At 38.1% G+C, this 15067-nt stretch overlaps 1 protein-coding gene across 2 annotated transcripts in view; it reads left to right on the forward strand.

Annotated features, from left to right (window-relative positions):
• tenm4 (teneurin transmembrane protein 4) overlaps positions 1–15067 on the forward strand; it is a 193336-nt gene that overhangs the window by 43455 nt on the left and 134814 nt on the right. For both annotated transcript variants that reach the window (XM_066699386.1, XM_066699387.1), the window contains exons 2-3: positions 11448–11734; positions 14798–15067. In XM_066699386.1, the coding sequence (XP_066555483.1) occupies positions 11448–11734; positions 14798–15067 (557 nt within the window). The remainder of the gene's footprint in view (positions 1–11447; positions 11735–14797) is intronic.

The following is a 15067-nucleotide window of genomic DNA, read 5'->3' on the forward strand; positions in this document are numbered from 1 at the left end:
CTGTTCCAGCAGTACTGAATTAAATCGACGTGTCAGAGGTTAGAAATGTAGGGCTGCCACGACAGTTCTCCGGCATAGGGGATTATTGCTAGTTGATTATTTCTTAGCCGGTATTAGGATTGGTTTCACCCTCGGCTTGCGCTATAAATCAGATCGAGGTCTTGCTAGGGGTGGGTAATAAGCAGTAATCACACCCTAATGAGTAATCGTGACATTTCCTCTGACCTGTCCGTCTATCTGTGGTGTTGCATTTTTAAAACAAATACCTAGAAGCTGAAACACAGTCCGGATTCCTTTTTTTTTTTCTCGTTTTTGGGGGGGTTGTTTTGTGTTCTCTATGTCTCGTAGGAATTCAAACCAAGTGAGCCAAGTGAGTATTTATTTCAGGTCTGGTGGCAGTCTGGGTTGTTTTCACAGCCAAAATGTATTCTTATTCCTCCAACTTTGAATGCTACTTCCACATTTATTTATTTCAGCTGTACTCTACATGCTCCCCCTCCGTTTATATATCTCTCTCCATGCCATACCACCGTTAGCATTTTTCTAAGCCCTGTCAAGGTCAAGACTGCACATTACAACAGAGCAGGGAGTGAGTTATTGTGTGTCTTTGTCCCATTTTTTACTGGTGGCTTCACAAAAAAATATTATCTTCTTTTTTCTATGCGTCAGCTTTTACCTTGAATCGCACAGAGTGATTAGCAGGGAGGGAGGTGCAGCGCTGGTCTCAGGCTACTTTTGTTTGCTTTAAAGCTTTTACGGATTCTGTTTTATGTGTAGCTGGAATCCTTTTTGATCCCGGAAGGAGGTGGATGTTGGCTGTGCGTAGCGCTAGACTCCTGGAGCTTGTGAATTAAGATTCAGTAAGCAAGCTATTCAGGCTCCCCTCAAGAGTGTTCACCCCCCTTTATCTTTTTTAGAAAACATACCTTTATTTGGCGATTGAAGGCTTTTCTGTTGAAGGGAGATATATGAATGATTTCCAAAAGAACGGAGTAGTGCCTGCTGCTTTAACTACTCTTAGAATCCAGAAGTGACATAATTCTGGTCATGCTTTGGAATTCCTTTATTGTCTGAGCCATTGTGTGCTCAGGCGAGTGTATGGGTGGGTGTGTCGAAGATGTATGGCGAGCTTTCAGAACTGAGCCTGGAATTTAAGTTTTCCTAAACCGAAAAACCCTGAAAGTGCCTCACAGCAGGACTACTCTCCTGTTTTAATAGATGTCTGTAGCACTGGCTCACACACCTGTTGAGGGATCTCCTTATGTTTTTACTAGTAAGTATCCTAGGAGGTAGCTCGCAATAGAGAGAAAACTATGCAATCTACACATGTTTTTTTCATGCTCAAAAAAGTGCCGGATAATCTTCAAAATGTATCCAAAGGAAAACAAGCATATGTATGTATTTTTTAGAAAACGTTCAATTTATTAGCCAAGACCCATACTAAAAAACATTTTCCTCTCAAATGGGTTCGTATCATGCAAATGCAGCTCTTTAAAAAAATTGAGACCACTACAGATTTTTCTTGAATCAGCATCTCTACATTTATGGCAGTCATTCCATTCATATTTGTATTTGGAATTTGGGAGAAATGTTGTCAGTAGTTTATAGAATAAAATAAATATGTTAATGTTACCCAAACACATACCTATAAATAGTAAAACCAGAGAAACTAATAATTTTGCAGTGGTCACTTAATTATTTACAGAGCTGTACAACTTATCAATGACCTTCCGCCCCTGATCAAAATAAAAAATGAGATAATGAAGACAAAACATAATAAAATTTAAAGTAAAATTGAGAAAACTTCACATTTCTTCTGGCAATAGATCATAATTATAGCCTTACATGGAGGGCATTACAGGGGATTACAGATAGACTCATTACTGCCAAAACCTTGTCTATAATGCCTTCTGTGCTGGGCACGGCAGCTTAATTGCTTTTATTTGGTGTGAAAGACCCAGAAAGACTCAATTTACTGAGCAGCCAGAGTCTTTCACCTTGTCCTCTAGTTATTTTTAATGAGAAAGATCTCATCCTCCCACATAAGAGTAATCACAAATGTGAAAATACATGAGCCTCGGGCTGAGGCTTTTAGTGACTTAAAAATACAGTAAGTAATAATACTAATTTATGGAAGCAATATTTAAAACTTTTAGCAAAATTTGAGTTTTGTAGCATCCTACAACTTCCTGGAACAGAGGAAATTAGTGGGGAACTGTGCTGTAATTAATCAAACGTGAATGTTGCTTGATAAACATGAGCCTCTTGAGTCCTGTTAGCAAACAGGCTAGCAACATTCAGACAAGAAAAACTGCCTACAAGCCGAAGATACTGCCGGAAGCAAGGTCAGTATTAATTTAGAATTAGAAGCATTGTCCTTTAAGGTGTGGTGCACAAAACAACAACAACGACGATGGGAAAAATGGGATTTCCAAACATGAATACTGCTTTGACATAAAGCGATTCATTTTCTTGGCACATGTGTTTGCTTCTGACCTCCGCAGGATATTTCTAAGCTTCTTATAGAAACATTTAGTATATTTATTTTATTTTATTTGACAGACACATGCATTGCGGAGAGCTTTAACAGCTGTAGCCTACTACATTGTCTGCAGATGTGGTCTACTCAGGAGAATTGTAACTGTTTGTTTTGTACTTCAGTCAGCAAGCCTCTTAATACTAAGGATTGTAGTAGCCACATTTAAGCCCGTGTCAAGGTAGAAAAATGGCTCTTTTTTTTCCTGCCAGAAAAGCAACAGTATCACTTCTAATAAACTAAATTAAAAATACAACCGAATAGTACCCCCATTGTTCAGAAAAGGAAATCAGGTATATCAGACTGCAAAATATCCAAAGTTCTTTTATATTACTTCACTAAAACAATCTAATGTTGTTTACTGTGTGTTGTTATCCATCATGATATATAACATATTTCTAGCTTTGGTTTTGATTTTTTTTGATCAGGGAATACTGTAATCTTGTCGAGTTTTTAAATTATGTTTTATGAATAATAATATAGTCAATTTGCATCTGCTGTATTATTTATTTAAATTGTACTGACAAGTGACCGACAGAGGGAGCACAAATGACTTGGGGCATTCAGCTCAGACCCATCTTGATAAGTAAGAATTTGGTAGCAGATTTCAGTAGCTCAGCCTTTAAACCTTGTGTGATTAAACCTTTACTTTACATATTAATTATTAAACAAATTAAAAATAAACTGAATACATTAACATGCATCCACAGGGCTACCTTGGTATTACCTGAAATCATTTCTCAAAGACATACCCTCTTGTACTTATTACACCAATATCAGGATGTCCTTGAGAATGAAATGCAGAAGAAAATAAGATTTTTTTTGAATTAGTTAAATTGATGCATGTTTAAAGTTGCAGCCTTTAAGTGCTATCTTGCTTCATTACAGATGAACAAAAATAAGAATGCGCTCAGCCTGATTAAAAATCCATAATACAAAAAGAGAGAGTTTATCTTCCCTCTTTGTATGAAGTGGAGTTAATCAAAGGAATAAGTGTTTGCGGCTGGAAAGGTCCAGTACTGCTAAATGGATTTTAGATTAAATGCTGAGGGATGGAATGCAGGATTTCTTTATGTTGTTTTCCACCCAATTAGACCCAGTTGAAAGGTCTGCAAACCAGAACATTTTTGATTGCGTTTCACTTTGTTACTCATTAGTATGAAATCTATACAGATAATGGCTTTTTGACTTTGCATAAAAAGACTAGTACTGTAGTTTTGTATGAAACGCAGACACTCAGATGAGATCCTAGATACAATTCCCTCAAAAAAAGGCTGAATCAATTTCTATATATGCTTCAGCATGCTCTGAAAGCTAACAGCAGTATTGCTAACAGCAATACTTTATCACTGCTTTCTATCCTCATTAATGCCTTGTCTCTTAAACAGTAAAATTATTATTTCTTCTTTTTGACTGGAAACTTATTGCAGCCTATATACACTCACCTAAAGGATTATTAAGAACACCTGTTCAATTTCTCATTAATGCAATTATCTAAACAACCAATCACATGGCAGTTGCTTCAATGCATTTAGGGGTGTGGTCCTGGTCAAGACAATCTCCTGAACTCCAAACTGAATGTCTGAATGGGAAAGAAAGGTGATTTAAGCAATTTTGAGCGTGGCATGGTTGTTGGTGCCAGACGGGCCGGTCTGAGTATTTCACAATCTGCTCAGTTACTGGGATTTTCACGCACAACCATTTCTAGGGTTTACAAAGAATGGTGTGAAAAGGGAAAAACATCCAGTATGCGGCAGTCCTGTGGGCGAAAATGCCTTGTTGATGCTAGAGGTCAGAGGAGAATGGGCCGACTGATTCAAGCTGATAGAAGAGCAACTTTGACTGAAATAACCACTCGTTACAACCGAGGTATGCAGCAAAGCATTTGTGAAGCCACAACATGTACAACCTTGAGGCGGATGGGCTACAACAGCAGAAGACCCCACCGGGTACCACTCATCTCCACTACAAATAGGAAAAAGAGGCTACAATTTGCACAAGCTCACCAAAATTGGACAGTTGAAGACTGGAAAAATGTTGCCTGGTCTGATGAGTCTCGATTTCTGTTGAGACATTCAGATGGTAGAGTCAGAATTTGGCGTAAACAGAATGAGAACATGGATCCATCATGCCTTGTTACCACTGTGCAGGCTGGTGGTGGTGGTGTAATGGTGTGGGGGATGTTTTCTTGGCACACTTTAGGCCCCTTAGTGCCAATTGGGCATCATTTAAATGCCACGGCCTACCTGAGCATTGTTTCTGACCATGTCCATCCCTTTATGACCACCATGTACCCATCCTCTGATGGCTACTTCCAGCAGGATAATGCACCATGTCACAAAGGTCGAATCATTTCAAATTGGTTTCTTGAACATGACAATGAGTTCACTGTACTAAACTGGTCCCCACAGTCACCAGATCTCAACCCAATAGAGCATCTTTGGGATGTGGTGGAACGGGAGCTTCGTGCCCTGGATGTGCATCCCACAAATCTCCATCAACTGCAAGATGCTATCCTATCAATATGGGCCAACATTTCTAAAGAATGCTTTCAGCACCTTGTTGAATCAATGCCACGTAGAATTAAGGCAGTTCTGAAGGCGAATGGGGGTCAAACACAGTATTAGTATGGTGTTCCTAATAATCCTTTAGGTGAGTGTGTGTGTATATATATATATATATATATATATATATATATTCAATGAAATGTATTTAATGGTGTCTCAGATTTATCCCTCTCCTCATTTTATACTTTCTCTCTATTTCTCGCTCTGCTTTTTTATTATAACCAATTTTCTCCGAGTGAAGGCTGGTGTGCTGAGAGGAATATGAAAAGTCTCTTGAAATCATGCATTTGGTTTAGCTCCAATGTACTCAAGAAATTGAATGAAAATGCTCAGGGTAAATTATTAAAGCATTGAATTCTAGCATTTTACAGTATTGTAGTCCATATACAAAATTGTTTTTCTCTTTTAAATATTAATAATCATTCTATATTTCTCATTATGTCGTTATGGCTGCTCTTAAAGTTTGTGAAATGTCATCAATCTATCTGTAATGCAAGATCGTGGCATTAGATTTGAAATGGGTTAGATCAGGTCTCTAGGGATTCTGACAAGGACCCAGAGAGATTATAAAACAAAAGGAATTACCCGAGAGAGAGATTGTTGCCCTTTTTTCGGTGGGTTCACATAAACAATATGAAGAGTATAGATTGCTTTCCTAGTCTAAAATGAATATCCTTCAGAACTGTTTATTTACAGTGCTGTATTGTGTCTGTGTACAAATTATAGTGACGTGTTTGCTTTTGTTATATATTGTACTACAAACAAACAATAACAAACAAACAAACCAAAAAAACAAACATATTGCTTCCTTTCTACTAATACAAATGTTACCCCCCCCCCCAACCAGGTTGAATAGTTTACTAAATGACTAACTTTGAAAGGTTATAATAGAAACATTCTTTGGATATAATCAGACTCATAGTTTTTACTCAAGAACCTGTGTGTTTGTGTGTTTTCTATTTTTAAAGGGGTTGTTTTTTGTTAACACATTTATCTTGAATATCATTATAGAATTAACATGACCCTGTATTCATCTAAAATTTAAAATGCTGATATTTGACATTTGCCTATACCTGACACATTCCACTAATCATGGCGGAAAAAGTAGGTTTCCTGTTCTTTCTGCTGCCTTGCACATTTTTGCACACCACTTTGACATTGAGGTCACAATTTGCTTTATTCTTGCACCTGAAGCAAGGCAAAGCAGACACCACTGTTAATCTCCTGGTTCAGTTGAAGAATTCAAGCAGGACTGGAGGCTTTGTGACATTGAAGTCTAAAATTAACTGTGGAATGGTAACCATGATGTTTTGCAGTTGAACATATAATTAAAATTATTTGCATGAAAAACCTAAAATAGATTTCATGCAGTGGACTGAGGTATCAATCACCTGTTTATAATTACTAGTATTAAGCAGGTCTGTTTGAATTCATTCCACCTTTAAGTTGTCTGGCGTTTATGTTGAGGGGAGCTAGCATTATTCTGCCTTACTTCACTCTCTTTTTCATGTGGATATACAGTAACTCTCATTCCCTTGGGACTGTCACACATAGTTGATGTTCTCTTGATTATGAGGAGATTTATAAATAAATAACTGGATTACACCCTGCTTTGTGACAGAGAGGTTTTGCGGGTAGAGATATTAAACAGGCTTATATGGGAATGTAGTGTGTGATAAACGCTTAGAGTCCTTCTTTTTCACTTGTAATTCTTTATTTTCTGCTTGATTTCAAACAAAGTGGTGTTTCATACTTATAGAGCGCGCCATTAAAGGAAGCGGTGTCCAGTCGAAATGTGTCTTGTGTGCCTTCTTAGTGTCAATGATGCAAGGACACAAAAGGCATCCAATGGCGACGTTAACAAGATAAATCTGCCTGGTGTAAACAAAAACGTTATTGCAGTTTACGCTTGCCCAGTTTATTTCATTCCTTTATTTAGTTGGTGTTTGTTTCATCAAGTGGGTGCTGCGCAAGAAGTATTAGTATCTCTTTCTTTTGCTTTTCACAGATATAACTGCATTAGGTAGATCATCTAGATAGGGCGATGGCATTTGATTACAGCTTTAAAGGAAGGTAGACTGATAAGAAATTAATACCTAAAATAGAAGGCTCTAATCTCTACCCTATGCCGGACCTGAAAGGCATTTAGATTAGGTGACATGTATTTAATAGCAAATTACATTATTTGCATCGAATGTCAGTTGTCAAAATGTTTATATTGCCTGTTCCTTCTCTGAAGAGCTTGTCCCGTGGTTCCCATGGCCTCGAAGATGGAGATCTAGGCATACCAACCAATTAAAGAGGAATAAAGAATATGCTAAGGAGATGTCGATGTTTCAATGCAGCTCATTCCTTTGTGACTAAAACAATGCACCTACGCATAAAGCTGCCTTTTGCCTCCGATGGAATTTGCATGGGATTGAAATCTCTTTGGCAAAAGGTAGAAAATTAGTAACCTGGAAGCAAGACTCTCTAAATTACTCCAACAAAGCTGAAGTACACTTTCTGTCCAAAAGAGAAAAGCTGTTTTTGTTGGTGGTGGAGGTTTTCTTGTATTGAGGGCTGCAAGTCATTAATCACTGGCATCTTTTCAGCTGTCGATGTGGACAAATGGTTACCCCCATACCCAACAAAAGCGTCTTTGTGATACTAATGCTCCTTTTATTTTTTTTACATGTGGTGGACTAGATATAGTTATCCTTGGTTTACCATTTGTTCCAAATGTGCACTTTACTAATTCTGGTTCTGAGAGATCTACCGAAGGGAGAGTTTCAACAGAAATCCCCTTTAGCGAGAAGTTTAATTTAGAATCACACTGCATCTGAACACACTCTTTAACAGCAGATCGCAAATTCCAGGCATCCATTTATCTGTATCGCCCCCCACCGCCCATTCTCTTCTTGTGAGCAGAGTCCTATCTTTTATCAGAACTGAATTGTATTTTCAATTTTAGTGGATGAATGAGCCGTACACAAAAAAGATTGCAGATAATTCCTGTATTATACAGAAGATCTAGATCTTATAAAAACAATAAAAAGGTGGAAGTTATCATTTGATAACAGATTGTTTTCTTTCTTTCTTCAATAGGCACATTATTGGACAAGGGGAAAATGACCCATCTTAGTATTGTGTTCCACTATGTTTGTGTTTCCATGCAAACCTTTTATTAAGCTGAAGATGTGTGAATAAGGAATAGTCTATCTGATTCAGAAGCTACAATCTCTGAGGAAAATCCGCCTTTGCCTCCACTAAGCCTTAGAGAAAACAATGACTGAACAGCTAATCAAGTTCATAAATCTACATTGACACACTGTAAGCCACTTCAGTGGCACACTGACCATGTGACAGGCTGCAAGGAAAGGACTTGGCTTTTTTGTTAATTTGTTGGCTGGGGTTGACTGCACTATAAAAAAAAAACAATTAATCCAGTTCCTGTCTTGTGTTGTTGCCTTTACTGTTTGGATCTTGATACACAAGTTCCGGGAATATGTATGTTCATCTAAACGATCACAAGTGTGTAACGCTAGTAGTTTCTGTACAGATTCAGATTATGCACTTATCTTTTTATAATACAATTTTTTAATAAAGGCTCCTACATTAAAGGTCCAGTAATAAAGCTTTGGCATGCTCAGCATTCCTATACAGCTCAAACACAATATTTGTGAGGGATGCCCGTAATCATAACCCTTATGGGTAAACCAAGTCCACTGCCGTGCTTTCTTGCAGTTAATCCCAGCATCTCTTCGAGCCCCGTTTCTTTGTCTTCACTGCAGATTTTTGAAAACACAACTAGTAAATGCCATAAATTCTGGATTCTCACTAATCCTGGCAGACGATGTGGAACAAAAGGACAGATGTCTGTTAATTCATCAATTTGAATGCTGCAGAAATCTGCTGTGTAATTTGGAGATACTGTCATGTAAGGAACATTTCGTATAGAAATTAAAAGGATTACGTTGGATTATTTTAGGACATTTTCGGAAGGATTTAAGAAAAAACTTTGTATTCTATTTCTAGATCGCGCTCCGTTTTACAGTACTTCGTTTTATATGTCAACCAATGGCTTCAGTGATAAAAGTACAGCTGTTGAGTCACTGTAGCTTTAAATTGCCAAAGTGGTTTTCTGCACAGGCCTTTACCAGGTTACCTCCAGGCCTGCACCTAATATTGATTTCTTTAGACCTTTCACATCCCCTAAGGATTTCTACCAGTTACCCTCTGAACATGACTGTACTACTTTATTTAAAATCACAGACATCAAACCACTGTTGGTATAGGACTAATACTTGCATTGCACATTAATTATAATATTAAACAATACATAATATTATGTAATAAACAATATGTTATACCAGCCATAGACAGGCAGTCTCCTTTAACAAGGTGTGACAGTTTATGATTAATTGATTATAAATAGTGTCACGACTGCGTGGGACTAGAGAGACATTTATATATCGACATTTCATTCTTCTTTTGTAGCAGAATGTCATATGTTTTCTGATTTAGCTCATTTTTTTCATTTAAATGGACTAATGTGTGGATTACTAAGGCCAGTATTTCTGAAAAAAACACAAGCAAGTTGTTTTATTTCAGTGCTTTCTAAGGTTGGGGGATTTGTTTTTTGGCTGTATCGTATGTGGAAAAGAAACCAAGTATTATCTTTTCATATTTTAAATCAAATATGATCTGGTCCATGTGTGCTTTGTTCATTAGCTATAAACAAGCTATTCACAAATATTGGCTGTTGAAAGACCTTAATCCAGTGCAGCATGCCTGCTTCGAGTGAAATTGGCCCTTGTGAACCATTATGAAAATATATGGTGGCATTTCCAATAATCCAGCCCTTATCAGAAGAACATTCTTGATGAGAAAACTCAAAAGATAAACACAGCTATCATTTTAACTTAAACATCTTACTTATTATTTGTATGATTGTTTTCTTTACCCTTTTTTTATCTTGTTCTAGATTCATGAAATGGGCTTTCCCTATTTTCCATTTCTCAAAGTTACAGTTGGAGTATGCATGTATGTATAAAACATGAATACCTGCTGGTTTAAACTTGAAATACAACTTGTTCTGATGCAATTTCAGAGATGTGGAATGCTGTGATGTGTGTGTGTGTGTGTAGCTACATTTGCTTTCTTTGTCTATCTCTGTTCAAGCTATTCAAATTGCTATTGAATCTTAAAAAGCTCTTCAGCAGCAGCTGCTTGGGTTTTCAAGAGAGTACAGAATAAATTATTTGTAGTTTGCGTGAAAAAAATGCATATTGCTCGTAATGGTTTACATTCTGTGCACATTTCTGTAGCTCACACTATTTGCAAGTATAACAGTAAATATTTAGCTATTTGCTCATATATTTTTCCCATATGGTCTCCTTCAATATTTCCAATTACAAGTGGCAGAACTAAAGAAAAAAGCATTATTCACATCCTGAGTAATTAAACATATTATTCTGGTAGGAAAGTTTCTGTGTGTGTGTGTGTGTGTGTGTTTCTATTTCAAGTAGTCATGGGATAGAACATTAAATATTGCTGAACAAAGGAAAAGGAACTGGACTGTATCTTCCATGTTAAATGAAAGTTACTAACCCCCTGAACCCGTAGCACTCATAGATATACAGACAGATGGGAGTAAATAGCCAGTCGGGTGGAGAATGAGAGGCTATAAATAGCTTAGCCAGGGTCATGTCTGTAATGGAAACTGTCAAAGGGTGCATTTAAAGTTACAAAAACCCTTGTTTTTATTCTCTAACACATCTGATGGCCTGTTTATCTTCTTTTGGAGAAGAGCCTACAGAGGCTCTCCCAAGCTGTGTGGTTGAAGTAGTGTTTACATTACTGGTCTTTTAAGCTGCTGTCTAAGTGGGTCCTGTCGTCTTCCTTATCACACCAAATAAACCATGAGGACTCATTATCCCGAACAGGTTTTGGTCTCAATTTATAGGCCCACTTGTCCGTTTTTGTGATGAACTGTACTGGGTTCTTCTGTTAACCATTTCATGGCCTTTAACTGTTAGTTACTGTTACCATGAACTCCCCATTTTTGTTTTATTTTGAATCTTTTGGTAATTATTTCAGTGTTGTTGTCTGTTCCAGTTAGTAAAGATACCAATCATTGATATCAATTTCTTTTTGGATCATTGCACAAACCTGATCTCTAGGACACTGCCAAATGCAATGGAATGGAAAATCTTGTTTGTAGTCCAAAGCATTTTTTTTTATTAGCTCCGGTATTTCCATAGGAAGCTGCAGATGTTAAATTACTTGACACAGCATTATTTTTCAATGCCAGAAAAAGCTATTAAGTGAAAACATTTTTTTTTCTTTTTCTTGCTGTATAGAATTTTTGGGACTAATTTCCCCCTACCGCCAACTTTTAAAGTTGAAGAAAGAGAAGAGGCAGCCATGGATGTGAAGGAACGAAAGCCTTACAGGTCACTGACTGCGAGGCGGGATGCGGAGCGCCGGTACACCAGCTCCTCCGCCGACAGCGAGGAGAGCAAACTCCACCCCAAGTCCTACAGCTCCAGCGAGACACTCAAGGCCTTCGACCAGGACTCACGCCTGGCCTACGGGAACCGCGTCAAAGACATGGTGCACCAAGAGGCCGATGAGTTCTGCAGGCAAGGTAAGGGCGTCAAGATATTCCTTCAAAATCACATGATGTTGTTTTAACATTGAGGCGAATCTGTACTTGTTACCTGCCCTGAAGTGGTCTTCTGTTTCATTTTAACTTTTAAGTTATTTTACAGAGACTTAATTTATGTTTGCATGAGAAATATTGCATTAACCTACTTGTGAACAGATTTATGTACAATTAGTATGTTATTTCAGGGCCCCATATTAACATTTTAAATACCTGCCAAGTGCCAGGTTCAACTAGGGATTTACCATTCTTTCAGTAAATTGCAACCTTCCCTGAGTGGTGCTATTTAAATTATCATTTTTATGGCATTAAGTATGCCTGTCACAGCAGTGTACACATAAAGAATGTAGCAAACAAAATGAAAAAGCCAGACATAATACAGTTATGAAAAATTGTTATAAATCTGATCTGAAATAGGTTAAATATTGGTCACCACAACCTACTGAAGGTGCTTCTTATGACTATTTTTCCTGTAATTCTCCTTGGGGTATGGTTAAGCAGATGCTGAAAATAAGGTCAAACTGACTTGAATTAGTGGTATGCATTAACTGTGAACAATAACGGTTTTCACATTAGCCTTCCAAAAATGTCATCCCAACATTTGTTGAGATTTGTTGACTGCTTTCAAAGTCTCCCAGCATGACAATTACAAAACAACTGCAGTTCCCAGCGCTCATTAGCCAGTGGTGTTTGGAAAGACTGGGTAGAAGCAATGAGAACAGCCAGGTTGCTGTAGTCATAGATTAGCGAAGTCTTTAAAGGCTTAAACGCCCAGCAGTGATGCCAGCAATCTGAGCAGACACCATTTGCTAGGGTTGAGGTTGTGTCACTGTGCGGTGGGTAGCATCCAAGTAAAACAGCGCTAAAGGCTGCCCTGATAAATCCTGTAAGTCAGCAATAAATAGGTTAATCCACAATGTAATTGCCAATAAATAAACACAAATGCAGCCAGTTTGGCTCAAATAGGTCTGAGGGAGAAGGAGTTTATGTGTTTATTGGCTCCCGGTATTGACCGTCTTCAGTTCCCTCTGCTTAAAAGGGCACGCTGAGCATCCAGTATGAAAATCGATGCATTTCATGACATTCTTTGAAAAGAAATTAGATTTTCTGTTAATTGTGGCAGTCATTTTTCATTATTTATGAGATCTCTCCAGCCCTGTTAAACAGAGAAGATCGGGAGGGTTGCGGTTGTTGTGTGTGCGTATGAGTTGCCCGATAATGCTGATGCTGTTAGAACAGAAGGAGAGCGAGTCGGCAGGAGGGATTATGAAAATTACCTCTGACTCAGAAATCACTTGAGGAAGCCTAAATGCAAGGTTAAATTGTAAGGCCAAGGAGAAAAATGTGCCTGCGATTAATCAAAAAGTATTAATCAGAAGAGGAAATTAAAATTACATTTATATATATATAAATATAGAGAGGGAGGGAGAGAGGGATTTTGTTTTGGTATACACTTTCCACCCTTCTTTTGTCCATGGCCAGCAGCTTCTCAAATACGTCATGAACTAACTTGTGAAGCTGAATCTGAAAACCAGAAGTACTGAAGCAATTGAAGTCTCTGATGGGGCGCACATTTTACACGGCTTTGTGTTGCTACACGTTTTGTATACAATATACTGCTTCTCTTTTGGCAAGACATCTTAATACAACTTTTGTTGGAAGAAGCAGAGGTGCAACAAAAGAGTCCTTGACACACATCTCCCTCTACTCAGCAGGACTCATCACAGTTGCCCTGGTGGATTAATTGAAGCACCTTGAATTGTATGTCACACTGAGGGTAGTGTGATTTTATGTTAAACAAATGTTTATGTAAATTAATTTGATGAATAGAAAATAAACATACAGAAATCAAGATCCTCTTCCAGTAAAGCAAAGGTTGGAAAAGGTGGAGTTGGAGCTGCAGCAGAAGTTGTCTCTTAGTGACTAATAATACAAATATATAGGTTACAAGGTCAGTATAATGATAATAATAATTTTAAACTGTCTGGATTATTTATTCAATTATTTATATCTGGGGTTCCCAAAGTCCGGCCCGGGGCCAAATGCGGCCCTCAAGGATGTTTGGTGCGGCCCCCCAAAGCCAACCTTCAACCACTCCTTTTCTGAACCTTTACTATATTTGTACACTTTCAGAACATTTTCTGTTACAAATTGCACATGTAACTTGGAGGAAAATAATAAAAAAAAACAATTACAGTTCATAAATGTTCCCTAACAGAAATGTATAGGAAATAAAAAGGTATGATTTGGGACATATTTAGTTTGCATTGGTGGTTAATTTTCTACTGCGGCCCCCCCATCCGATACAACCTTCAGAAATTGGTCCTCCATCACCAGACATCGGGAACCCCTGATTTATATCAATAATATGTATAATAGGAAAACAAATCAAAATTATTAGGAAAGAAAAACAATACTGCACCGCTGTGGTGCGGTGCCTCTGCATTATTTCCCTAGTGTACAACAAAACATACTACTGCACAGAGCAAGGGTCTAAAATGAGAAGATATAAAATATAAAGTGGTGTGAATACAGAGCTAGATCGCTCCGAGGCGCGATTCCTTTATCCTTTCTTTCTCTTTTTTTTCTCACAAGAGCTAAATTATGTAGTTATTTCAGTGAACTCCAAATGCATAGAAATGAGTGTGGCCTACAGAAATAATATTTCAAAGTTACTCAAACGTTTCACTGTGTTATAAATGGTAACTCTGTATTTTGTGTGATGTCAAATATGCAGGGATACTTTTAGGAAAGCTGGCTAATATGTAACGACAAAAGAAAAAATGTATTAATTTTATTAACAAGTGAAACTCAATGTCACATTAAATTTCAAATGATATTCCATAGACTGTCAGATAAGTGTTTCAGAAGCATTGATGCTGCACTTTACTTCCACTGGAATATTCCCTGTTGTTTTCTAGTAGTATGCAAATGTCAAATTTAAATGTTAACAACGCGAAGACAGCAATGAAAATGTATGCCTCGTAAACCGAGTTTCATAGCCTGCTTATATTTTTCTGTTGCTTTGCTTTGCATGTTTTGCAGGCGCCGACTTCTCGCTCAGAGACCTGGGCTTTGGCGAGGCTCCACCCAACCACGGGACGGGTTACCGCACGGACATAGGCCTGCCTCACCGCGGTTACTCCATCAGCGCCGGCTCCGACGCCGACACCGAGACGGACGGCATCATGTCTCCAGAACACGCCGTCAGGCTCTGGGGGCGGAACACCAAATCGGGGCGAAGTTCATGCCTGTCGAGCAGAGCCAACTCCAACCTGACGCTCACCGACACCGAGCACGAAAACACTGAGCACG

The sequence above is a fragment of the Amia ocellicauda genome, chromosome 3 (assembly GCF_036373705.1).
Source record: "Amia ocellicauda isolate fAmiCal2 chromosome 3, fAmiCal2.hap1, whole genome shotgun sequence".
Lineage (NCBI taxonomy): Eukaryota > Metazoa > Chordata > Actinopteri > Amiiformes > Amiidae > Amia > Amia ocellicauda.